This window comes from Vanellus vanellus, assembly GCF_965231255.1.
Source record: "Vanellus vanellus genome assembly, chromosome: 2".
NCBI lineage: Eukaryota > Metazoa > Chordata > Aves > Charadriiformes > Charadriidae > Vanellus > Vanellus vanellus.
Window position 1 is genome coordinate 143,896,009 of NC_138906.1, and position 25,247 is coordinate 143,921,255.

General features: G+C 41.4%; 1 protein-coding gene across 1 annotated transcript in view; it reads left to right on the top strand.

Moving 5' to 3' along the window:
* Positions 1-504: 504 nt before the first annotated feature.
* CIBAR1 (CBY1 interacting BAR domain containing 1) overlaps positions 505-25,247 on the top strand; it is a gene marked incomplete at its 5' end in the record, with an annotated part of 63,891 nt that continues 39,148 nt past the window's right edge. Inside the window, one exon of the mRNA XM_082499246.1 lies at positions 505-675. Coding sequence (XP_082355372.1) covers positions 505-675 — 171 coding nt within the window. The remainder of the gene's footprint in view (positions 676-25,247) is intronic.

Below are 25,247 nucleotides of genomic sequence, written 5' to 3' on the forward strand. Positions count from 1 at the left end.
AAATAGGAGAAGAAAGCTGATCTAACAGGAAGACAAAATTACAAACGCTATAGGAAAAAATATGATGGATACAAATGGGGAATGTGGAATTAAGGCCTGTGAAGATGACGCCGTGCTCAGCAATGGAACTGCAGGGGTGGAGGTTGGCGGGGGCTGCTGCTGCTTGGGGCCTGCCTGGGCATCAGTCAGTTGGCAGTGAGCAATTGTCTTTTGCATCACTTGTTTTTCTTGTTTAGGTGGATTTTTTTCCTCGTTCTCTTGGTTTTTTCCTTCCCTTTTTTTTTTGTTTTAATTTATTGAACTGTCTTTATCTCAAATCCACGAGTTGTCTCACTTTTACCCTTCCAATTCTCCCCCACATCCCACTGGGCTGGGGGAGCGAGCAAGCGGTTCCGTGGTGCTTTGCTGCCTACTGGGCTTGAACCACACCACCTTTCCCAGGGCTTTGCTCCTCGCCAGTTCCCTGCTTTCCCCCACAGCCACACTCTGCCGCTGCTGAGGACAATGGCCACGGCTGGGGTGGCGAGCGGTCCCCGCCTGCCCGGCCGTGTGCGGATGCACACGGCCGGGCAGGCGGGGACCGCTCGCCACCCCAGCCGCGGCGATGGAAACCGACGCAGGGGATACATCAGCACCTCCATCAGCTCCTGCCTTCCCTCCCAGCTGCAGCAGCAGGTACGCAAGGGACAGCCACACGCTTGCCAACGCATTTTTGGCACGCAGGCTCCAGGCTTGTTAAGGCTTTTCTTAACACCAAGGTGAAATAAGGATTCCACCAACTTGAGAGGTTTGCTGCATGCCAAACAGTGACAAACCAGTTATCTCTCACTAACACATATACATGATGTGCACCTGCAAATCCCCATCTCTCCTTTCTGGAATAATTGTATAGTATTAAAATATAGGCATCTCACAGAGTTTATAGAAAGGCCTCGAGTCCAAAACCTGAATTAATGAGATGATGCCTGGGTAGAAAAGTCCTTGGTGCTGCTTCATTATTAGTCTGATTCTTGAGAGGGACAACAGGAGTCCCAGTCTGCACCAACTGGGTAAATTATCTTAATGGGAGTGATGTCTGCACACTCAAAACTGGTTTTCACACAAACCACTTTCACTGAGGCCAGCCAGGCACTGGATGGTTTGATGGCTGTTTAATTGATTGAGCTACCTGTCATCTGGTAACTAAACAAGGAATAGTTCCACATGACATTATTACTTCTCTGAACCTCCTATTAATTTCTCCACTTTGCTGTCCTGCAAGTGCTCAGCCCTCCTCTACACTCAATAAATAAATGTTTGGAGAGCAGATAAACTACCATTGTTTGTGTGGACTGCCAGAGGATCCGGGGACCACTGCAGAAGTGCTCTCTGGCATCCTCATCTGCATGTGAGGGCATTTTTTTCTGCCTCAGCATGCATGAGGGTGTGCCCGAAAGCAGCCCCCCTTCAAGAGGAGATGCAAGATGAGGTTTTTGCTCCATCCCAAATCGCTGCTGGGAGAGCACAGACAGCCCCGTTTCAGCCCCTGCCTCCGGTTCTGCCATCTTCTCTTGCCCTTGCTCCTGCCTGCCGGGACCTCTCGCCCCGGGAAACGGGAGAGGAGAGGGGTCACAAAGGACATCTTCAGGGAACAACAAGACAACCCTGCGAGCGTGCCTCAGCCCGAGCTCAGCCTTCCTTCCCGTCCCACACTGGGGCAGTCACTGGTCATTCGCTTCTACTTACAGTCACTGTACATGTCTTCTGCTGCCCTGCCTCCAGGTACGGTTGGCCAAGTCCTCAGTCTTCAGGCAGATATGTGACAGAAAGCATTATATTTCAACAGAAAAGACTCTTGATTGAGTTTATTCTGAAACTTTTAAAAGTTTTTGGAGGAAGAGTCAAGCAACTGAAAGAACTGACCCCTTCTAAGACATAATATCCTCAATTTACCACTGGGTTTGGAAACGTCTTTCGAGAAAAGTTACAGATCTGAGCTTAAAAAATGCAGTGCTTTCACTAAAAATGCATGGTTTGTTTTATTTTTTGTTTATACCCCAGTTTTATTTAAACGGGTTCTTAAAATAATACTGTTGCTTTGAAATGCTAGGTGCATCTCCGTTTAATTTAAATAATTCAAAAAAAATATAATACACATAACGATACAATCTTCTAATGTTATTCAATTCAATCAACAGCAAAAACTAAATCTAAGGTCCCAATATTATTAGATTCATAAATCTGCACCCATCAAGCTCTAAGCTCCAGCTCTGTTTGCAGAGTTCTGTATGATCAGGATTTTTCTCTTCAAATTTTTATCTCATAAGGCAGCCAAATGACTTTTAAAATGTGCTAGATTTTGCTCTTTCTTGCACTGGTGAAAATCTAGACTAACCTGAAGTGAGTTTCATCATCCAGGACTATCAGAGCAGCTGGGAGAAGAATGTACCTAGTTCCCTATGTTACCTTGTCTCATCATTGAACATTCTTTATCATTTTCGTATTTGTCTGTTTTGCAAGCATGTATTTTTCTCGTTGTTTGCAAAATAAAGTTGAAAAACACAATTGTTGTGGTTTCTTTGCCCATTTAGATTCAAGCGTTATCACTGATGGTATCTCGACTCCATTGGAAGTAGCGTATGGTTAAGAACAGAGGAGAAGAAAGGTAATTTTGGTTTTCCCCACAAAACTAACAAAAATATTTAAGAACAAGAGATGATCACTGGGAACTGAAATCCTGGCTTGCTTCCCTGGTGTGAGAATTACAAATTTCTCTGACTGTGATTAATGAGAAGCCAAGGCTGGAGCCTGTAATGATGACAACAGGTTAGCGAACAATGAGTGAATGAGCTTACAAAGTAGGAAAGTAATTCTTTTGGTGTATTTCTCAAGCTGCACACACCACTCTTACTAAACACCTAATCTAAGTGACAATGCTTCAGGAGATGTTGCCTTTCTAATTATAAGAACACCAAACATCTTTACAATATCTCATGCTCTGTGTTTGTTCACCAACAGTGCACCTTCACCACGTTCCTCTGTCCCACCAAGCAGTCTCCTGAACTTATCCATATTCTTCACTTCACTTGCCATTCTCAATAATCCAGTCCCCAAAGTTCACCTAGCAGCCTGTAGCTCAGGTCCAGTCCATGGGTGTTTTCCAACCCACCTGTTATACCTTTCCCAGACGAGACAGAGATGGACGTCCAGGCAGGTTCCACCTTCTAGCTGATGTCTTGATAGAACATCTCTAACATTCCAAATGTATTTCACTGTCCAAACAGCAGTAATTCTCTCCCTGAAACTGCCAAAGAAAGACAGAGAGAGCTAGGGTATAAAAACATTGTGTAAAAGCATTTCCTTTTCTGTCTCCATGTTTTCTACTGGGTCATGTAATGTTTGGGAGCCAAATAGTTTCCGCTGTGTCTAGACAGTCCTAAAGCAGGGTGATAGCCAAACAGACAGATTTGTGTACAGGAACAAATCTATAACCTCCTAATTCTCTTAGCAGGTTTTGATAGTGACACCTTGTCATATACTTAACTTATTAGTAGCAAAGAAATAAATATAAATTATGTTCCTCCATAACAGTCCCCTTTTTGGCTGCATTTAAGTTAGATGTTGCATATGCATTCTACTTTGGACAGGTAAGTCATTAACTTAAATTCTTTTGTTCGCTTGCCTAGCTCAAAGAGGAGCTCAAAGAGGAGACCAAATTCTGTTTTGGTAAAAAATTCTGAAATAAACCAAGACTAGAATGTGACCTGAGACTTGTGGGGTTTTTGTGACTTAAATAATGCCCTGCTGCAATTTTATTCAACAATATTGATGTAAAATTGGCACCTTTCCTTCCCTTTGTTTTGACTTTCCTCTTCCTAACCCTCAGCCATAATTCCACCTTCTAGCTGATGTCTTAATAAAACACAACTCTCTAATGCCAAATGTATATCCCACTACAAACAGATGTTTCTAGTTTCAGTGATCCTACTAATAAGAATCTGGTACCTGTATAAAACTGGCTGTAAAATATCTTTCTACCTTCCTTTTTGTCACAGATAGTATTTAGAAAAGCTGGACAATCCTAACAAATTTTGATAGCCAAACACCCCTCCCACGTCACTGCTTCAATATTGATCTCTTTTAGCTCTTATATACATCCTCTCTATCTATTCTGCATTTAAGCAAAGTCAGCAATGCTTCCCAACAACCACACCATAACGAATTCCTTAATCAAAACCCTGCCTTTCCGTAACTTTTGGAAGTCTCTGAAACACTTCAAAAGCCAGACTGTCATTTGATTTGCTTCATTTTGCAGCAAAAATGCTAGACCCACATCTTGAATTGTTCATGCTCCTTCCCCTTTGATTTTTTCTCTTCCTGTTTAATTTCTGCTCCCTTTTCTGCTCTCCAAGTCAAATTGTACAACAAGACTCAGATTATGTCATCAGTCAAATAGATCACACTCACATAAGCTTTATTTTGAGAGAAAATCATTGTTTGTATAATAGTACCCAGTTGCTTGCCCCCATCACTTCTCTTTTACATATGGCCCTTATTAGGACTCATCAAGTGCACCAGAGCCACCATCTAAATGCTGTACCAACTGTAACAGCTAATAACAAAAATCACTGCAGTCATCTTGGTGTTCGAGCTTGGATAACAAGAAATGGGCGAACTCTACATTGCTCCCATTAGCGGAAGGCGGGATCTGTTAACTAGCACTTGTTCTGATCTGCAGTGCTGAAACCTCGCAGGCTTAGATCTGGATTGGTGGCACTACAATTTGTGCCAAAAAAAAAAAAAAAAAAGTTTTATTGTGTTTAGCTTCATACTTTTAACTCTTGGTCAGTGACACCCTTCCAATTACTAGTCTCCTCTGAAACACTGTGCCACTCAGTAAGCCGCCTCTCCTCCCAGTTTTTTTCCTTACCAAGACAATTTCCAGCTCTGAATTTTATTTTTCTAACAGTACTCCCAGAAAAAAATTACATAGCAGCAACCTTTGCAATCTTAAATATTTCTCAATATGTACAATAGCTTAAAGCACATCAGTCTCATCCGCACTGTGCAGATGCTTAGACCACTCAACACTTACTTTCCAGTCAAATTATACTCTTTTTCATTCCTGACTTACTCATTGTCTTTCTCACCTTCATAACGCTTCACTTCTGGTCTCCTATAGATGATGTATTTTTCATAACTCTTGCAGATATAACCTTTGTGCAGTTGCTACGCTTCTTTTCCAAAATCACCCCAATCTGCAATTGATACACGTTAGTTTTCACAGCAAAACTTAGTCTCTCGAAAATGATTTCAAGTCCTCAGCTTCAGAATTACAATACAAAAACCCTATAATATCTGTTTTCTTTCATACTGCTACCTGAAAGACTTCAAGTTTAAAATTACTTTGAATTCACTCGTACTTAAAGTCATGCAAGTACCTTTAACTTTTGCATGGGTTCCCATCTGCAGAAAAAAACCTACAGAGTGGCACAATTTATTAACTTCTGTTTACTGATTCAGCGATAGCAGGAATGGTTCTGATTCTTGCTTGCTATATTGAAATAAATTAATAGATTTACTCTCAGTTACCCCACTTTAACACAAATCACAAAGCCGGACCTGAAGTATGTAGCATCTCAGGAGAATCAATAACACAAAAAAAAAAAAAAATCAAAAGATGAGCTGGCTTTCCTCCAAGAGGGAAGCTAAGTGCCAAAAGAACAGGCAATATTACCAGCATTAACATGTTTATAGCATTTTATATTCTCAGCTGCGCCCAGGATCTGCTGGTAACAGCTAAGGAAAAGCTGCTGCAAGGAAATCCGTTTTCACCCCCTGACTCTGGATCTGTTTGCACCCCTCTCTCAGTGCCAGCTCTGTTAAAAGACACTTAGGGCCACCCAGATTTTATACTTGCTGGCCTAAAACCTAAGGGAACATCTGCTAGTCAAGGACAAACCCAGAATAGCAGAGCCTCCCTTATTCACAGAACCCCCATAATCCTGTCTCTAGGAGAGGGGGAGGTTGGCCTGAAACCAGGTATGCTGCCGATCCTACACCTTAGCACTAAGGCTGTCTCAGGTGAGGCTTTCTGTGCTGCTGGGGCAAAGCAAGGTGCCCAGGCCCTGGTGAAGGAACCCATCCCAAGCTCTTCTCTGGCCATAAAGATAGTCCATCAGATGGGTCACAGAGGATAGCTGAAAGGAGAAATCACTCACCAATGTTGGACAGACACGAGCTAGCGCAGTATCTTCCACGCTTTGGGATCCACGGTGTATGGTCATCCCTCAAAGCTCTTCACAGATCATGAGGGCGTCCACAGTTTTCACCGTTCAACTCATTTCCGTGTATCAGAGATACTAAACATGGTCTGGATTCCCTGAGTTGTGCAGTACGAACCACTGGACTAATTACTTTTCATTCTTTCATCTGAAGATGAAAATCGACAGTTGTGTTTCACTTAAGCAGATGCTGGAAGCAAAGAAGAGCCCTGAATAAGGCTAATTAGAAGCTGGACTGGTCCGACTCCTCAGCAGAAGAGTCTGCATGTATGTATAGCACAGCCACTACTGGCTATCACAGCAAGCAACACTACACTTACTTAAAATTATGTGAGTAAACCCACTTATTCATTTGTTTTAATTAGTTCTTTATGATCATGGAAACATTCACTATTTATTATACTCTTGCTTATTCAAAAGCTTTGTTCACAACTTCTGAAAATCTGTCGTTACTTCATCCTCACACAGAAGTTTTACTTGTAATAAAGAAAGCAGAGACTTTTGAAGACTCTGTAATGGTTTGAAAAATGAAATGTTAAAATTATCTGAAGTTTGAACTGGGATAATGTCTGTATTTAAAATTCCTAATTATGCCATTAGATAACGTAAGACCATTCAGGAAGACTATTATCACCTACTGTGCACACAGCATAAAACTGGCTTTCCACTGAAAAGCAAAACCATCAAATTCAGATAGAAAAGCACTGCCCTGTGAGAGGGGCACAGCCTTCCTCTACAGTGTGGGCAAAGGCAGAGAAGGGCTCCCCATAGCAGTCTAGAAATATACTTTTAATTACAGACATCACAATGGCAATAAGGCTTGAGAAGTTATAGCAGTCTGCCTGCCAGCCGGTCCTTCCTTTCTCCTGGACATCCCAGCAGGAGTCCTAATTAGACAACTCTGGTTAGCGTAAGCCTGTGCAGGAAATGACATCAGATGATCTAATGTTTCATGGCTATGGGACAATAATAACTTTCAGTCATGCAGAATCTGAATTTGAACAGATCTGCAAGCAAAGTTCTCTCTACTCCTTAGTTCTCTAAGGCACCTACTCCCCCCGCCGATTTTAACACCGTGTGTAATTTCACCACCCAAATTCAGGTTAACTCCTATTATATTCAGTGGAAGTAAACAGGCTCTTCAAGAGGGCGATTTCTGAGGAATAAAGTTTGATTTATACCAGTTTACAGAAAGAAGCGTTTCGGCTTTGAATGCTGTATTCCTGGCCTGAGCCATAACTATCCAACAAAAGCTCTAACAAAAGGCTGAGTACCTTTGCTGACTTGGTACCCTGCGCTGTTACACAGCGAAATCAGTGGGGAAATTCTGCGCCCGTTAAAGGCAATAAATTCCCCCTGCAGTGCAGGCAGCCTTTCACTCCATGAGCTTTGGAACAGTTTGTGGTTAGAAAGTTATCCAGCCCCAAAATCTGAAAACTAGGGTTCAGGACAGGCACAGAAGCCACATACCCGTTATTACTGCACACGATTCAATAAAATTGCAGGAGAACACACCTTTGTAAATATTTTTCCAGAGAATAATAGAAATTTCTTACAAGCGACTCCAAGCCTTTTCATACTTAAATGGTATAAATTTGAACTAACTCCACTGGAATTCATGGAGCTCCAGGGCTGTAAAATCTGTATCAGTGATCAGAGACTCTAATTTATTCATTTTTTGCCATATCTACCCAGTTTTCTTTATGTATATGACTAGACTTCTAGGTGTAATTTAACCAAGAGAATAAGCATTATTGGAATTTGTAGACTAAATGATTGCATGTCCTGGGAAATACTTCTGGCAGGTGCACTTTCAGCTAGAGCAGATTTAGCTTTTTTTTTTGCTAAGATTGTTGGCACCTGGCTCTTTATTGTATAACAATCTAGGAAGAGTTATGGCGAAAGAGCGAAGCGGTTTTGGAGCAGATAACATGCATTAGACTCTGGGTATGTGTAAACCCAACATATCCAGCTGCATTCTGGGCATTAAAGGATTATATATACCCACTGGAAGTGTACCATGGTTCTGGCAGAAGTTCAACAATCTCTGAACTTATATAACCCCCAGGAGATTTGTTTAATAACCAACATGAGGGGGAAAAAAAGGTTAGCATATCAGTCATGTTTTGTTCTTATATAACCAGGCCTTTTTTAAGCAATGAAACTGAACTTTCACTATGAAAGCCCTAAATTGCCTTTCAAAGATGAAACTTGCAGAAAACCCATGCTGGAACGATCCCAGGAAGAAATTGGTGTAAAAGGCAAAACAGAAAGTTAATGAGTTAAAGAAAGAGAAAAATACATAGTAATAGATACAATATCAAATGTATTCTAGAAGGGAAAGTAACTCCAGAGTAAATTAGAAATTGGAAAACTGATAGCAGACAGAAAACGATTAAATACGAGACAGTGCAATAATTAATCTGCGCACACAACAATTTAACAAGTACTTTATTGGTATAAACTGTCTATTCCCAGTACGTCAATTGAAATGAATGCTGAATTCTGTGCTGAAAACTCGTGCCCCTTTCAATATGCTCTTTTTGTCACAAAAGTTAGTAAAGCTGATGCGGCACAGGTTCTGATGACTTACTTTGTTTTGACTTTGTATTTTTCCACAGACTCAAGTGGTTTTGAGAGCAGAATCAGCCCTTGTTGCTAAAGCAGTAAATCTGCATAGAGGGCACTTCACACTTGAGACAGACAGAGATTAACTTCACAAGAGACAAATTAGTTTCACAAGATACATTCACAACTATACAAAGCCAAGCCCTGTTTTGTAGCAGATTTCAACAAACTCTTACTCAAACATCCTGGGAGTCTTGGGGGCCTGGCAGTGCTCACCTGCAGGGACCCATGTGGATTCAGCTCCTTTAAGTTCAGTGTTCACTGCTTCTTTCTTCTGGACACCTTTTAACTTTCTTCCTGGTTCTTTCTTTGAGGCTCACTTCAGTAGTTGCTTTTCCTCTCTCAGCTGTTTCACTACTTTCTCTATCTTTCTAAGGCCATTTTCCCCAGATTCCCTGTTCTGTTCCCTGTCTCACATCATAACAGCACATGCCAGCACCTATGCTTGACTTTGCAAGAGAAAAATGCTCAAGGAAAAGTTATTACACTAACTATAGCCCATGTCAGGTATGACCTGTTTGTCACACCTTCCTTGAAGTCCCTCTTGTAATACATGAGACCATTATCAACATCAAGGCCTGGCATGGCACGTGTCTGTGCCATTTAAGGCTTACTGAGTGGTAGCCAGTAATGGAGCCAAAACTTCTTGGTAGCCAAGACAGAGACCTTGTCTTTGACTAAGACAGGAGGCACCTATCAAGTCTTGGTCCGTGCAAGAGGCTGTCACTTTGGTGCTTTGCTTGCCTCAGCCAGTAATGACTCATTTTTACGTCAGTAGACACATTATTAGCATTATTAGCACTATTAGCACTGTTAGGACCACAATGAGATCCTACAATAATGCATTTAAGATTCCAGCAGCTGCAGGTGACCACCCAAAGAAAACCCCACCTGTGATACTCTTCCTTCTTTCAATTCATTCCAGTATCTGCCACTCTGATGTACAATTATCAAGGCCATTCTGGCTGCTTCCATAGCATTTCAAATAGTTATTGAAAATTTGCATGTTCTAATATCTCTTTTACATGAGACAATTTTGTATCAGTTGCGTTTGGGGTTATATTTTGATACTGGGTACAGTATTTAATGAGTAATCAACTAGAAAACACAGGTGGTTTATACAAAAAAATAGACAGCATCCAGTAACAGCTACACTGGAGTCAGTAAACACAGTTTGATTGGAAATGTCATTAATTAAATCATATTCACAAATTGTTCTGAAACACACATATCCTTTTCATACATAAGCTAATGCTGTTTTCTTATACTACTGCAGAGTGATCTTAAAATGACACACCAGGCAATCACTTAACTGAGGACTTGATCCTGGATAAAAGCAAATAGTTTCCTTCAAGTCTGTAGTTGCCACTCTTTGTCCATAGCTGAATCCGACACAATCGTTCTGATCTCAGTGGGGAGGACTCTGTCTCCATCTCGGTGCATCTGCTGCAAGTGCCGTATGCAACCACGAATAAGGGACCTTTTTTTTTATTTAATTCCTTATACCTTCATTAACACTTGATCTTTTCATTTGTTGTTTTGGGTTTTTTTTCAGACACGTAACACATCTCCTACCAACCACTGTTCCGGTACTACAGCTTGGCTGTTGTTCAATCAGGAGGACCCAGAGGTCTTGTACAACACTGCAGCCTCCAGACAATTGGTAAGGACTCCAGCATTCATGCTATTGACTTGCCTGAGTTCCCCAGTTCCTGCTCCTCTCAATGCCATGCCCAGCAAGCCAGACTTCATATATGAAGCAGTTGTGAAGCCAAGTCAACTATCGTGTGTCTAGGGTAGACAGAAAAGATGTGTCATGTAGCCTGATTGTTGAACATTGGACAAGGTTAAGCTTTTTTTTAATTTTATTTTCATATTTCCAATATTTTTTCATGTGGGTTTCATACCTTGGCCAATCTGTGCCACTCTTTATCTGTCTTTTATTTAAATATGACTCCTTGTCAGAGTGTCTTTTCAACTGGGAACTATTACCTTTCCCTCTAAACTTCTCACAGGTGTGGAAATTTAGTCAGGCGCATCCCATACTTAGTGCTATACATCTACCAGCAACCAAAGGAAACCCCGAAACCACAAATTTGAAAGTACATCTACTCAAACAAGGCCTGAGATGCTGTGAGATTTATAATTTTCTCAGTTCCAATCAGGCTCTATTTTCATTTTTCTGCAAAATAAAAGTCAAGTCCTCAGCCTCATTAATACCTATTCCATGCATATAAATTTGAAAAATTGAATGTATTTTTTGTGGTCTTTCTTCCCCTTCTCACTTTTAGCTGGTGAGGCTGGCCTGCTCAACATATCTAAGAGGTCCCATCCTTGGAAGTCTCAGCGTGTGTTTTTTTCCTTTAGCTCTCTGTTACTCGCCTTTAATATTTCATTCTACCAGGTGCAACGAGCATGCTACTTTATCCATCTTTTGAACATTTGCTTCTAGTGTACTGCTGGCTACCTGGTGGCGTGTAGCTGACACTGTCTTTAACATGCCTTGAATCCATCTGTCTGTTGGACCATATGGTTGTAATTTATTTGGCAGCCACGCTCCTAATCGCAAATGGAGCATCCTCAAGTCTCTTCTGTTCCAGGAGATGCAGCAGTTCCTCATTCCAGCGTTAGGCTTATTGGGAGATTCATATCTCAGGCTTTCCCTTGCTGCTTTACAACTTCCCTCAGAGCCATCTTCAGCGTTCAGCAGCCCTCCCTGGGGATGTCCAGCAATGCGAAGCCTTTGTACAAACCCTAATGCCAGATGCAATCATTTATAATTTTTCCTGTGACATACAGGCCAAAGTCATAGCCAGTTTCTGTCAGAGAAACATCTGTCCTATCGGTGCGCGAGCAGCTGTGCTGGCTTTCTTGCTGTATGTTGGAAATACTTCTGTCAATTGGTGAAATGATCATAAGTTTGGGATAAGAAGGGTTCATTTCACAACCTGCTCCATAGTCCAGAAATCCTCTGGTGAGTTTATTACTTTTGTGTGTGGATTGCTGGTCATGTAAGTTATACTCTTCCTAACGCACATCTCTACACCTTCTCTTACCGTAAACCATCATGCACCACTCTCTCATCTTGTCAAGGCTTTGTTTATTCCTGAATGTCCCTGAGGATGAGCTCACGCTATCAACCTGATCTATGCACGTTCAGGGACTGTCCAGCTATTATATGTGTCTATAGACTTGTGACATCCTACCATGTTTCATCTCAAACGTTCGCCTTCTTCCAGTAAATCAGAGAGGGTTAGATCTTGCGCTTGCAATACTGTCTTGTATAAGCCCTCTGTCCTTACTTGAGATGATGGATCAGACCATGTCTTAAAGAGACCATGTCTTAGAGAGATGCTAACGGAGATGTACTCTCTGCTGACTGCATGCCCTTTTCCACCAGATCAAGAGGTTCCTCAATACACAGTCTGAAACAGCATCCTGGCAGTGGCTGATTCACCAGTGTGTTTTTCATGCTGCCACCTGTCAGCCTAAGCATAAAGTGACAGCAACTTTCCCTTGATCACTTTGCTAGTGCTTACACTCACCGTCACATACCCTGTGTGAGGTGCTCCTCCTCCATAGTAATCTGGCTGACCTACAAACCAACCAACATGCCCTCTGCTTTTTTGTCTCTGTCACTTTAATAGTCCCATCCAAAAAGAGCGGTTTCTGGGGTTTTGGTTTGGGTAGGAAGCACTCATGGTCTTCCATTGCTTTTGCTTTGGCCATTACCAAATCAAAGACAGAGAGAGACAGAAGCAGATCCTGACCACCTATTGCAACTCCTTTGTTCAGCAGAGACAGTGACCACTTGATTAGCCCAGGGTTTGATGTGTGACCCTCATTAGCCTTTCCTGACAACTGATACATCACCAGGTATGCCACGGCTATGCCCCCTGATATGCCATAGGTGACCAGATGGGAGGGATATACATTTGAAGCATGAATTGCTAACTTCCAGTTATTTCCAATCTCTTTTATAGTAAGGCATGAGGAGATAACTGCTCCTATTTCAAAAGAAAGTTATCTCAGCACTTGCACCTTCCTTACATTCAGAGAAGGAAATGACGATCCTTCAAACCTCTGGTCCTGGGAGGTTATCTGTCTCAGTTCACTTAAGCTTCAAGCCCACCCAGAAATGCCAAATCCGTTGCCAAAGTGATAAATGTGGGTAGTGGGCAGTCAACAGCTGAGATAAAAAAGTCCATCCTCTAACAGACAAGATTTACTGGAACATACACAACTATGCAGAGCTAAGCAGTGATATGTAGCCTCTGTTAATAAAATCTCACCAGTCTGTTGGCCAGATGTCCTGTGAGTCTCGAGAATCTGGAGACGGTCTACAGCAGAGATCATGCAGATTCAACTCCTCTAAGTTCAAAGCATTCACAAGTTCAAAGCATTCACAAGTTCTCTGTTCTGGTCACCTTTTATACTTTCTTCCAGTTCTTTGTTTAAAGCTGGTAATGCCTCCGCTTACCTCAGCAGTCACTTTTCCTCCCTCAGCTGTTGCATTCCTTTCTTTATCTTTCCAAGGAAGCTTTTTTCAGTGTTACTGATCTCCTTCTGTTTTGCTTAGGGAGTCTTAGATAATGCAATGGCAACAGCTACTCTTCTTCATTAGGAGTGGGGGATGAAGGTTCACCCATAAATTATGTTAGCTGTTGCTTATGCCAGCTACAGGCTACTTGGCCTACAGCTGACTTAAAATAAATTATAAGCTAATTTAAATTTAGCTTTTAATTGTTTAAATCTAGTCACACTAACTCATCACTAATAATTCTTTACTTCATCAGTACTTCAATAGATATCAAAATCCAAGCAAATTGTGGCGATGAATTCTGTCTATCTGGTTTTCTGTCAAAGTATTTAAAGGACTCCTGCTCTACAGATGCAGGATTTTCCTTTACATAAGCATCATTCATGTTCTGTCATATCATGTGATCTTGATGCTTCATAACTATTTCCAGCTCACATTTCATCCAGTTCATCTAATGTAAATTTTATTGACTTTCCTAGGATCATTCCCAAATTTGCTACTATTCTCTTCCTTTGTGTGGTGGTTTTAATCAGTGGCAGTTTCAATCCGAGTCATGTGTCTGTGCTGGAAGCTTTAACCAACATCCTCATTACTGGGTGTCCTTGCAGTTCCTGGGTGTTCTCTCACACTGTCCTGGAGGCTTTTACCTCTTCCTTTGAAAAATGGTTCCCTGACAGTATTCCATCTTCATTTGACACAAGTAAGATCAATGTAGTGAACTAACTCCCTGACATCTTCTGAAGGGAGGACCTATACAAAGAAATTATGCAGGTTTTTGGCAGGCAGTTCATCTGTCATAACTCTTTGTTTAATTCTTTGAAAGTCAGTACAAGCCATCACTGCCTTTACAGGTTTGCTGTCCCTAATATAGATTTCTTGTTGGTTGTGCTAATGCCTCTGTAGAGTGATTCACCATATCCCATTTAATTAGAGGGGAAAAAAATCTTTAATTTATTTAATTAATTAAATTAATTAATTTAATTAATCTATGTACTCCTGACAACACAAGGAAACAATTCAAATATGTGAACACATGTTCTAAAAACATGGAGAACAAGAACATGACTAGGAGCAGCCAGCATGGATTTACCACAGGCAAATTCTGCCTGACTAATGTGATAGCTTTGTATGATGAAATGATTGGCACGCTGGGCAAGAGAAAGCAGTAGGATAATTTAGACATTGACTTTAGCAAGGCCTTTGTCATGGTCTTCCATGGCCAAGTTGGTGAGATATTGGCCGGATAAGTGGATGATGGACAGAAAATTGTCTGGACTGCCAGGCCTAAAGGGTTGTGATCAATGGCACAAAGCCCAACCGGCAGCTGGTCAGTAGGGGCATCCCTCAGGGATCAATACTGGGGTGATTACTGTTTTATTCTAGGTCTTTATTAAAGACCTAGAAAACACTCTCAATAAACTCACAGATGAGATCAAACTGACTGGAGCGGTTGACGTGCTGCAGGTAGAGCTGCTATGCAGAGAGACTTCCACAGGTCTGAGAAAAAGGCTGGCAGGAATGTTATGAAGTCCAAGGCAGCCAAATGCCTAACCTCCCAAAGGCGATGAAACAATCCCATGCAACAGTACAAACTGAGAAAAAAACGGCTCAGGTATGCCTTCGCCAAAGCAATCATATTTCCTAGCTGATATTTATGCTTAGCCTGCATCCTCTCCCATTACCAGTGATGGGTAGCAGGAGGGCAGTGGGATAGTGACATCGTTTTAGGAGTACTGCTTCCCACAATTCAGATCTCATTCAGATCTCCTCTGGTCTCTTGAAATTTTCCTCTCGGGCACTCCAGCACGATTCCTGAGTTACTCTGAATTTCCACTTTGGAAACTGAGAACAACACTGACTCTTGTGTTGCATCCATGCTCCCTCTGTTTTTATACTCACTTTTGAGAGGAGACAGAGAGTGAGACCAGGTAGCTCCTAATGTTTACACGAGTTGATTTCCCTCCTCCCAGAATAAATTATATTAATACAAATCCTGTTAATTCAGCTACAATTCTGAAGGGAAAAAAGTAGATTTCTCATTTATACTCACACTTTTACATTGTCCACAAACAAAAAAAATAGCTCCGCTTCCTCAATGGTCTCTTTAAAGTTGGCATTACAATTAGCCAATCAATTGTCTCCTGACATGAAGAAGGGACAGAAGTTATCCAAATAGAGTAAACAAGTAGTTTTCTCTGCAGTGGAGCTAATGACCCCCTACTGATTTATATATCTCACGGGGGAAACCTTCCATGGGGATTCTTTTGTGTCTTTTAAGGACAGTAGCCTCCCCTTTGGTGAGGTCCCTAAGAGGGTTGATTTCCTCTAGAAGGATTTCTGTTTTTTTTACAGAGAGTATAAGAACACAGTGACTGTAAGACGTCTATCCCTTTATTAAACTTGGTAGAAATCAGTCACTAGATGATTGAAAAATTAATTCAGCAGACAAACATTAAGGCACTAAGGCACATGTATTCATATGCCTTCACAAACATAATACACACACAGGCGCACACACATGTATATGCCTGTTACTATAAGTCTCATTTCCTTAAGCAACAAAATAAAAATACCTTCACAGAAACACACAAAAAAAGTCCAATGAATAACACTCATCCCCTGCGCTTTCATTACAGAAGATTATTTTCAACAAAACAATAATTTAGGAGCAATTATTAATATTTCATACAAGCAGACTACCCACCGTCTAACAGCGACTGCACACAACTATGCTATAAAACTCCAGGAAACAACAAGAAAAAGAAAAGCAAGGTAAATCACCACCTTTTATTTATGTTATTCATACTCTTCCAATTATGAAAATCCATTTAAGGGATGACAACCCCGGCAGGATTACAAAGGGTCTGTGTCAGCATTTCCAGCTGTTCCAGCCCTCCCCAACAAACACGCGCAGTCGCTGCTCTCCATTACTCAACGTTCCTTGCAATCACCCCGACCTCCAGCTCCCCACCTAGCTGGAGAGGACTCCAGGCAGTAAGATCCTCCTCTGCCCCCACGACCCAGGACAATACAGGATAGGTCACGGCACCACCTGTGCCTGCAAGCAAACTCACACTTCTAGCCCTGCCCACGAGGCAAGCATTAAAAATATTTGGCAAAGTTGACAGGTCTAATTAAAAAATTCATGGGAGGCTCTTTAAGCTTGCTCGGCTGTGTTTTCACTCAGTAATTTCTGATCTTTTTTGCGCCTGTGAAAACAGGCAGCCCATCATGCCCAGCCACCACCACATCTTCCCCTCTGCCTGCTCACTGCCTGCACCTTTTTGCCGCTGGTATCTTGGGACCATGCACCTCAATCAGTGGAGAGCATGGGTGGTGACGTCCCTACGAACCAGACCTACTGCTGGCACTGGGCTGAAAGGTTGGTTTCTGTGCATCAAATGAAAAAAGCTGAAGGTTTTGAAGCACGTTTCAGCACTGAAACTTAAAGTGACGTAAAAACTGATGCAGGGGAATCACTGCAAATGTGTACTGTGAACTGTAATGCAGACAACACCAAGGACTTGACTTACAGCTGTTTAAAAAGAAGCCTCCCTGTCATATCCACTTAAACTGGCTTGCATCTTCGTTGTTTGTACTGATATCTATCAATCCAAACCAAAATTCAGTCAATGTAAAAGACTACTCACAGACAGATTTCCACAGATTTACCTAACGGTGTGACTTAAAATTGACCTGGTTAAACTCATGTAGGTTTTGAGGCCAGAACAGGCATAAATTTCTGGTATGATCTTTCTGACTGCCAGAGTAGAAAAAGTATGTATTCTAAAGAATACTAATCATCTAAAAGAATTCTAAAATTATTCTAAGTGAAAATTATCATCTCTTTGGGAGATGAAAGTTATAGAGGCAAGCTTCATTTAAATGCGTAATTAGGTACAGAAAATACAAAAGACTGATCATAAAGCAGCACAAACTAAAGCCCTGAACTACTGAAGATATTCCTGAAGGATTATCCCAGAGTCTTAAAAAGGTGATTTGGATTTGATCAAGAGATTTTAAACCAGGGAAGAAAATGAGCAAAATCTGAGCTGTAGTTATGCCAATGGGAGCTTGGTAATTTAAGTGTTGTTAGAACTTTGTTCTACATTTATAATATACAGTGAAATTTGCACGTTGGCATTCAGGATGAAAGCAGTACACATGCAACTTTAACTTATACTTATCCACTTTTCTGTACTTTCATAGCATGAAGGCTGTTCTTCCTCCAACCTTCCATCAGCTCCCTCCTACTCAAATCACCGCCAGAAGTTCAATTCCATTATTTTTGCTTTGAGAAGTCGAGGGAGAGAGAGGTGATGAAAAGAAGCTGCACTGCTGTATTTGTAACTTGGTCCAGACCCGTGTTGTCATGTTATTATCCTTCTCTTACTTCTCATGCATTCCCTGTTATCCAGCTTTCTGGACATCTGTGTCATCATGAATACAGCTCTTAGGACAAGGACACATTCTTATCTTGTAAGGTGCCTACCATATTCTAAATGCTTACAAAAATATGACTGATAATATTGTAATAGCCATACCTGGCCACTTTATCTTAAATCCTGATCACCTGTGGGCAACAGTGTAAGTCTGGGAAGTTAGCGGGGACCTTGCTGAGTAAAACGATTAATAATTAAAATAGTAATTTCTGTAAGGTTTTCAGAAATTAATTAGACTGACACACAACATAACATTTTGTCCGTCGGCCAATTAAAGTAAGTCCAGTCATTAGTTAAGCTGTTTACTTCCCTCTGTGTTCAGCTAAAAAGATCTTTGACCATCAGGCTAAGACTGCTGAAGTTATTTCAGACAACAGCAGTTCCAGAAGAGAGACTGCAATTAAAGGAGGAGATATAGTTTCCCAGGCTAAATGAAATACTGGAAAGATGCTTGGGACAGGCTAGGATACAACCATTCATTATTCATAACAGATTAGTATTTATTTCCATTTGCAGTTTTTTCCTACTAGAATAACTGCAGTACAGTTTAACAGAGCATGGTCTACAGACAGTTTAGCCAATCCTGTAGGTTTTTTCACTAGTAATATCACAGCCTATTACATATTGTGGGGTTTAGAATCACTTTTATAAAACTTCTATTTGATGAGTTCGACCTTATTCATTTCATCTCCCAGATTAACTTCTGCAGGACATTTCAGTAAGGAAAGGCTGCTTTTTAAACAGCTAAAAGTTAAGTCCTTGGTATTGTCTGCATCACAGAAGTCGAAGTCACTGCGTATCTCTTAGACTCCCCAGTACTGCGTGTAGAGCAATATAGGTGGGACCCCACCCCAGGTTGTCCACAAGGTACTCTTCCCTTGAGGCTGCGCTGTAGATGCCAGGAGCCAGGAGGCACCCACCCACAGCAAGCCTGCTGAAATAAGAAGGTGAGAATTGGGTCATTAAGACTTCTGCTCAAACTCTTTTACAGGACTGTCCTGCAAGATCTCCACACTCCTTCATCCTCATCAACTGAAAAGGAACTGATCTGGGCTTATCCTTCTGTCTTTGTAATGCAGACCTCAAAAAGGCCTTCAGACTTCAGCACGTGACATCGTCTTCTCTGCACCACCTCAGTAACACAGCAGCTTTTAACCTGGGCTAACACATGCATACGCTACTCCAAAGCAGAATTCTGTAAGTGGCATTTTGCCCTCAGCTTCTGACAGCCCCACTCACCCACACGCACCCACAGCTGGGGACGAGGTCACAACCAGGCAGGACTGCGGCAGCAGTCAGTGGTCCTGGCACTCGCGGTTTTCTCGTAAAACGTTGCACTGTCTCTGCCACAGCCCGTAAACCCTCGCTAAGCCCATGCACATCTGCGCCGAGCTCTGGAAGCACACGTTGGGATGTTACGGGACCGCCTCTTCACAGTGGGTTACACTGGATAGAGAGATGCTGTATTTGAATTAAATATTTTTTTCCTTATCTTCAACGAAGAGGTGCTTATTCTCTCTTTTGTTTAATATTCTGTCTTAATCAGACTAGTTCTATTTTACGCTAAAAGTGAGCGATTTCATCCTGCTGCAGAGTTGTCCTTTTCTTTTACACACACATCTATTAGGTCTAATTTGCAAGTATATATAAAAATTCCTCGGGGATGAAAATCAGTCTTACCTCAAACTACACAGTACAGTCCACATATAATATTTTCCTAAGAATCGGTGTGTACTTCCCTGCCCATCATTTATTAATAGGCTTACCATCTGGATTCATCTTTAAATTCCACCAATTAATAGACTCAAGCCTGGAAACATTGTGGGTACTGCTTTCATAATGTGAAAAATCTGATAAGCAATTCATTTTACACAGAGGAATTTAACCCAATACCAAAGAGATTGTAAGAATAGATTTGTTGCAAAGACTTGAAATAAATTGATTTAGTTGGATGAGACAACTTTCACAGGCATTCATTTAAACACTAAACTTCACTAGCTGCAGAGAGTTAACAAATGCACTACAAAGCTCTTCAACTCCCACACAAGCTGACTCACACAAGATAACAAAACTATTAGTTCTTGAAAGAACTCTATATTTTTCTTTAGTGTTCCAATGACTTCCCCAGTTTGAGGGGCACAATTTCAGAAGTGTACGCTGCAGAGAAAGTGATGTTTGGAGATGGATGGGCAACCAGGTTATAAATCAAGGAAAAGAGTCCTGGTGACAAGTGGTTTATGTCACCATTCCAGCTGCAAAATTAATCCGAAACTCAGTAATTTATCCAGCTGCATCCATTACTTTTCCCACCAGCAGCAGCCCATTCCAAAGCAAGCACAATCATTGCTGTTCAGTTCCTTCTTTTCATGCATCCCTCTCATCTCATCTTTCTTTTTTTGCTGCTGTCATTTCAAACCTTGTGCTGCATGTCCTCAGTTAATTTGCCCACACTACTCATTTGTGGGTCCAAATGTCATTTTTTATGACTCACATGTTTTCTTCTAATACTTTTTATCTCAGCTGCTCCACAGTGAAAGACTTTTTTTCCCGTTGGATCAATGCAGACCTGTCAAACACAAATCTGAGGTTCATGATTTGTAAATGTCAAAATCAGATCACATATGTCTTTGTTTTCATTTTTTTTTCTATTTTATCAGCATTCTTAATGGGAGCCCATATCATTATTTCTAGGTACGTTATTTCTTTGCTTTGTGTAATACATCCAAATGTATCGTTACTAAAAGCAGTGACTTGCAAACGCAGCCATGTGTTTTCCTTCTATTTTGTCTGACTTGGGTCCAAATACAGATAAGTAACAAAAACAAAACCAAAAATTTCCTGGGTGATCTGGTCTTTTAAGCCATGTCCAAGCTGGGGCACCCTGGAGCACTTCCAGCCTCCTCAGGCTGAAATATGCACTCCAGAAATTTGGACTTGGGCAAAGAGCAGGCATGCACAGCAGCTCCTCCACCCTGACATCCCCTGCCTCCCCTGGAGGGAAGCCAGAATACATGAGTCAGATCTACCCGTGACCTGAACCTTCGGGGGACTACGGCTGCAGGGGCGCCGCTGTACCACATGCACCAGTTAATTTATACATAGCATTAGAAAAACAAACTCAGTTAATGAACCGTATGAGGTGGATTAAGTCTCGTACAGGTAGCTCAATGAGAAAGTCAGGAACACCAAGTAGCAGTCCAGTACAGAAACGCTTGTAAGACAAAGCCTGCTGTTTTTGTGGAAGGCAGGACGAAGAACTGTAGATCTCAAGTAGAGGCTTGTGGGAAATCATCAGAGAGAAGACTGGGAAGGGGGCTCCAGAAAAGAGCTGCGCAGAGGAACCCAGGTGGCACCTCATGAGAAGCAGGTACAGAAATTCCTTAATGAGCCAGTCAAGTACGGAAAGAGCTGCTGGCATGTCTGAAATGTTAAAAGAAGGAAGGGATCGAAGAAAGAGAAGATTGAGTTTGGATTAAGATTAAACTTGAGCTAAGAATGTACTGTGAATTGCTCGAGTCGGGATGGGGTTATGGGGAAATTGCAGCAGGGGAAGGAGGGTATGCAGCAGGTTTTTGGATTTTGTCATCAAGCATGGGAATTCTTGAATCAGTCTTGAAGAGGATGAAGAGAAACCAACAAAACTCTGTGCTGATCTGTTCATTGATACGTAGAAATAAGATTAACTGCAACTACCACTTGATCTATTGATTAGATGCCACCAGATGATGAACTGCGAGCTAATGGCGAGCTATTACCCAATTCAGTCTAGGAGCAGTGGAGTAAATCAATACATTGCAGATATCTGACTTTTTTACCGGGTTTTGGGGGAGGAAAATCTGCAAGTTGCTACATTCTTTTAGGTATGTACAATACAGATATACACCTTAGGAACTACATTTTCCTTTTTTTAATGCTTTTTCTCTGCTGACTTCAGTGGACTGACGGGACCGTCATTACAACAGCCTTAATCCCAGAAGTATCAGCAGCTTCATTGTTCAAGCTACACAATGGATTTCTGCCTCAGAGTTAAAAAGAGGAAAAGTCTGTACAGAGGATGCAGATAATACCTGGAATTTTTCCATCACTGGAGCAGCCAGCTTAAGTCAACTGTGGAATTCTCATTAAAATTCTGGAGCATGTGGCTTTCATGCTGTCCCTTATGCAGAGATTAGACTTTGCTGCCCTTTAAACTTAATGAATTTTGACAATGTTTATGACATTATTTCTAGAAGGTGGAAGAAGAATATTTTTGCAATTGTCACTTTGAATATTTGGGGAGTTATAGCGCTCCCAAGTTGAAAACCCAAATTGTAGAATCAGCATTATCAGTGACCAGATGTCATATATTTCAGTGCTGGAAGTAAGTATCATATTATTGTCTCTCCAGATGTAAAAACTCGTTGAGACGATAAATATGAAAGGAAGACATCAGTTGAAAATACTATGGCTTCAAATTAACGTATTTCATTGCACTAAACAATGGAAAAACATGGGCATACCGCAGCAAAGACAGTGAATGGCCATCAAAGTGGTTGGGGCTGCAGCACAAGATGTACGAGGAGAGGATGAGAAACCTGGGTTTGTTCTACCTGGAGAAAAGGCTCAGGGGGTATTTCACTGCTATCTTCAGCTACCTGGTGGGAGGGTACAGCGAAGATGGAGCCACTCTCTTCTCAGAAGTAAAAGGTGGTGTAACCAGAGGCAACAGACACAAGATGGAATATATTAAATTCCCACTAAAGATTAGGAAAACCTCTTCCACTACAAGGGCGGTCAAACACTGGACCAGGTTGCCCTGAGAGGTTGTAGATCCTACAAGTTGTTCAAAATTTGACCGGATGTGGTCCTGAGTAACTTGATCTAATTGGACCTGATGCCCACAAGTTTGTTTAATCTGTTTTGAACCCACTGATACCGTCTCCACAGATTTCTGGAGCAAATAAATCCAGCAGTTCTCTGCCATCAAAGAAAATAAAGTACTGTTTCATCTGTTTCAAACCAGCCTCCTACTGGCTTCACCAAGCTCCCTGTATTTCTAGTACTGAGGTATTAGCTAAAAAGCGGTTCTGCATTAAGCTTATCCCACATCTCCACAGTCTCCTGAAGCTTAATCATACCCCCACAGATTTCTTGTCTCCCATTTGAAGAGTCTTAGCCTTTATAGGTTCTCCTCATAAGGCAACTATTCCATCCTCTTAATCATCTTAGCTGTTGTCTTTGTACCTACTCTAATTCCACTCTGTTCTTGACATGCAAAGACCATAATTGCCTTCAGAACCCAAGATGTGGATGCTACAAGGTATTATATAGTGATAAAATATCATCCCCTGCCTTACTCTGAATACCCTTTCTGATTATTTTCACCATTTTCTCGGCTACTTTTGCTGTTGCACATCATAAATAAATAAAATTATTTGGTTTAGTCATTAAACAAAAAATTATTAATCCCATCATGCCACATATTCGTCTTTCTGAGCTATACTGTGATCTTGATTTACCTCATCCTCAGTTTTGATACCATCAAGTGGTGTCACGTTCTTCATGATAGTGAACATGTCTTCCTTTTTATTGTGAAGCACCCGTGATAATCTTGAGCATCCTTCAGGCCTGATATAGCAGGAATGAGAATAGCAGGTATAGTAGAAGTGTGAATTACTGCATTTTGGGGCTAATAACAAGAATTTTTGTTACCAGTTTGTTTAACTAATACCAGAAGGAGAGAAAAAAAAGAGGGGTTTTGATTATATGGTTGATCCTAATCAAAGGTGTCAACCCTGGAGGTGATTTTGGTATAACAAATCCTGCAATTTAGGATTAATCAAATAATACAGAAAGATGATTGGCACTACTGCCATTGGCACTACTGCCAACGGTAAATCCTGATTTGGAATTCTATGTATCAGCTTGGTACCCATTTTCATGAAAATGAAGAATTGGGAAAGAAAATAAAAAGAGTCAAAGAGCTTAGATTACTAACCCAGCAAAACAAAGTCTCAGATGAGATATGATTAGTCTCTAGGGATATAAAAGGGGGTAACATCAGGGCTGGAAAGAGCTATATAAATCAAAACACTAAAACAAATGGCCATGAATAAATTTACATCAGAAATTGAAGAAGTTTTCTGACTGGAAGGAAGGGTGTAGTGGGTTGCTACAGGAGGATTTAATGTGTAGTGACTTATTAAAAATTGCCCTCTCTCTTCAAGATCGTGCAGATTTACTTGCACAGCCCTGGATAGCAACCACCTTCTCCAGCCGGGAACAGCCCACCACCTTGACCCGTTTCTCTGCCATAACAAGTTTAACAACCAAACACAAGTTTCTTTCTGCTGGGGGTACCAGTCTCACAAAGAGAACTCAGCAAACTTTAAACCTCTAAAATTCCAGAAACTAGATAGTGAGAAAAAAAAAAAAAATAATCCCCTATGAAAGACTACAAGAAGGCACAAAAGATTCAAAACGAGATGGACATTTTTAGCTTAAGGACTATGGATTTTGTCAATTTGCCAGGTTGCTGCTGTCTGTATCTGCCCTGAACTTGCTCCTCTCTCTGTCTCTCTCAAAGCGATGCTGTGGCAGAGGAATTCTGTTCAGCACAGACCTGTTCGGTCTCAGCTAGAGAACTTTGTTTAACTGCTTTCCAATCTCTGTTGAGAGAGTCCAGAGGGAAGACACACACACAGACACATATGCATTAAACCAGTTCTGGAAAATACCCTCTTCTGAAAGGACAGGAGCAGCAAGCCTGCCCACCCCGGGGATAGAGTCTGACATCTGCTCATAGACGCTGATGGCCAGGACATCACGAAGAGAAAGGCTCTCTGTCAGTGAGATGACTGAAGTTCCTCCTTCCGAGTGGAAACTGAGATGGTGAACTGCAGAATGTGATTTCTCAGGAAGATGAGAGAGATATTTACAGAGGAAGAATCACGGGCCTTGCTGTAGCAGTGATCAAACTAGAGACTCATACATGTGCCAGGAGTAAAGGTGAAGTCCTGCTTTCCCTTTAATTATTTTTATATTGCCTGCAAGGTTCATTTTCACTCTGATCTTTTACAGGTCAGCTACGGAGAGGAGCATAAAGTTTGCACCACCCCTGTCCTCACGCGGCAGTGCTTACTCTGGAAACAAAGAAGGGCTTTTAAACGTAAATATTGTTCAGTACACCTCCTGATGATGTTACAAGTAACATTCTGGAGCTCCTGGGAGAAACCAGCCATTTATTTGATTCATTTTGCTTCCTATTTCAGTGCCTCTCCTTCTTGCTAGAAGTCATTGCAGCAAAATTATTTCCACTGCAAAACTGCTTCATAATTTTTTCGGCCTTCTGCCAGCATTTTTTAGTACATACCTAAGAAAAAACATGGGGAGGCA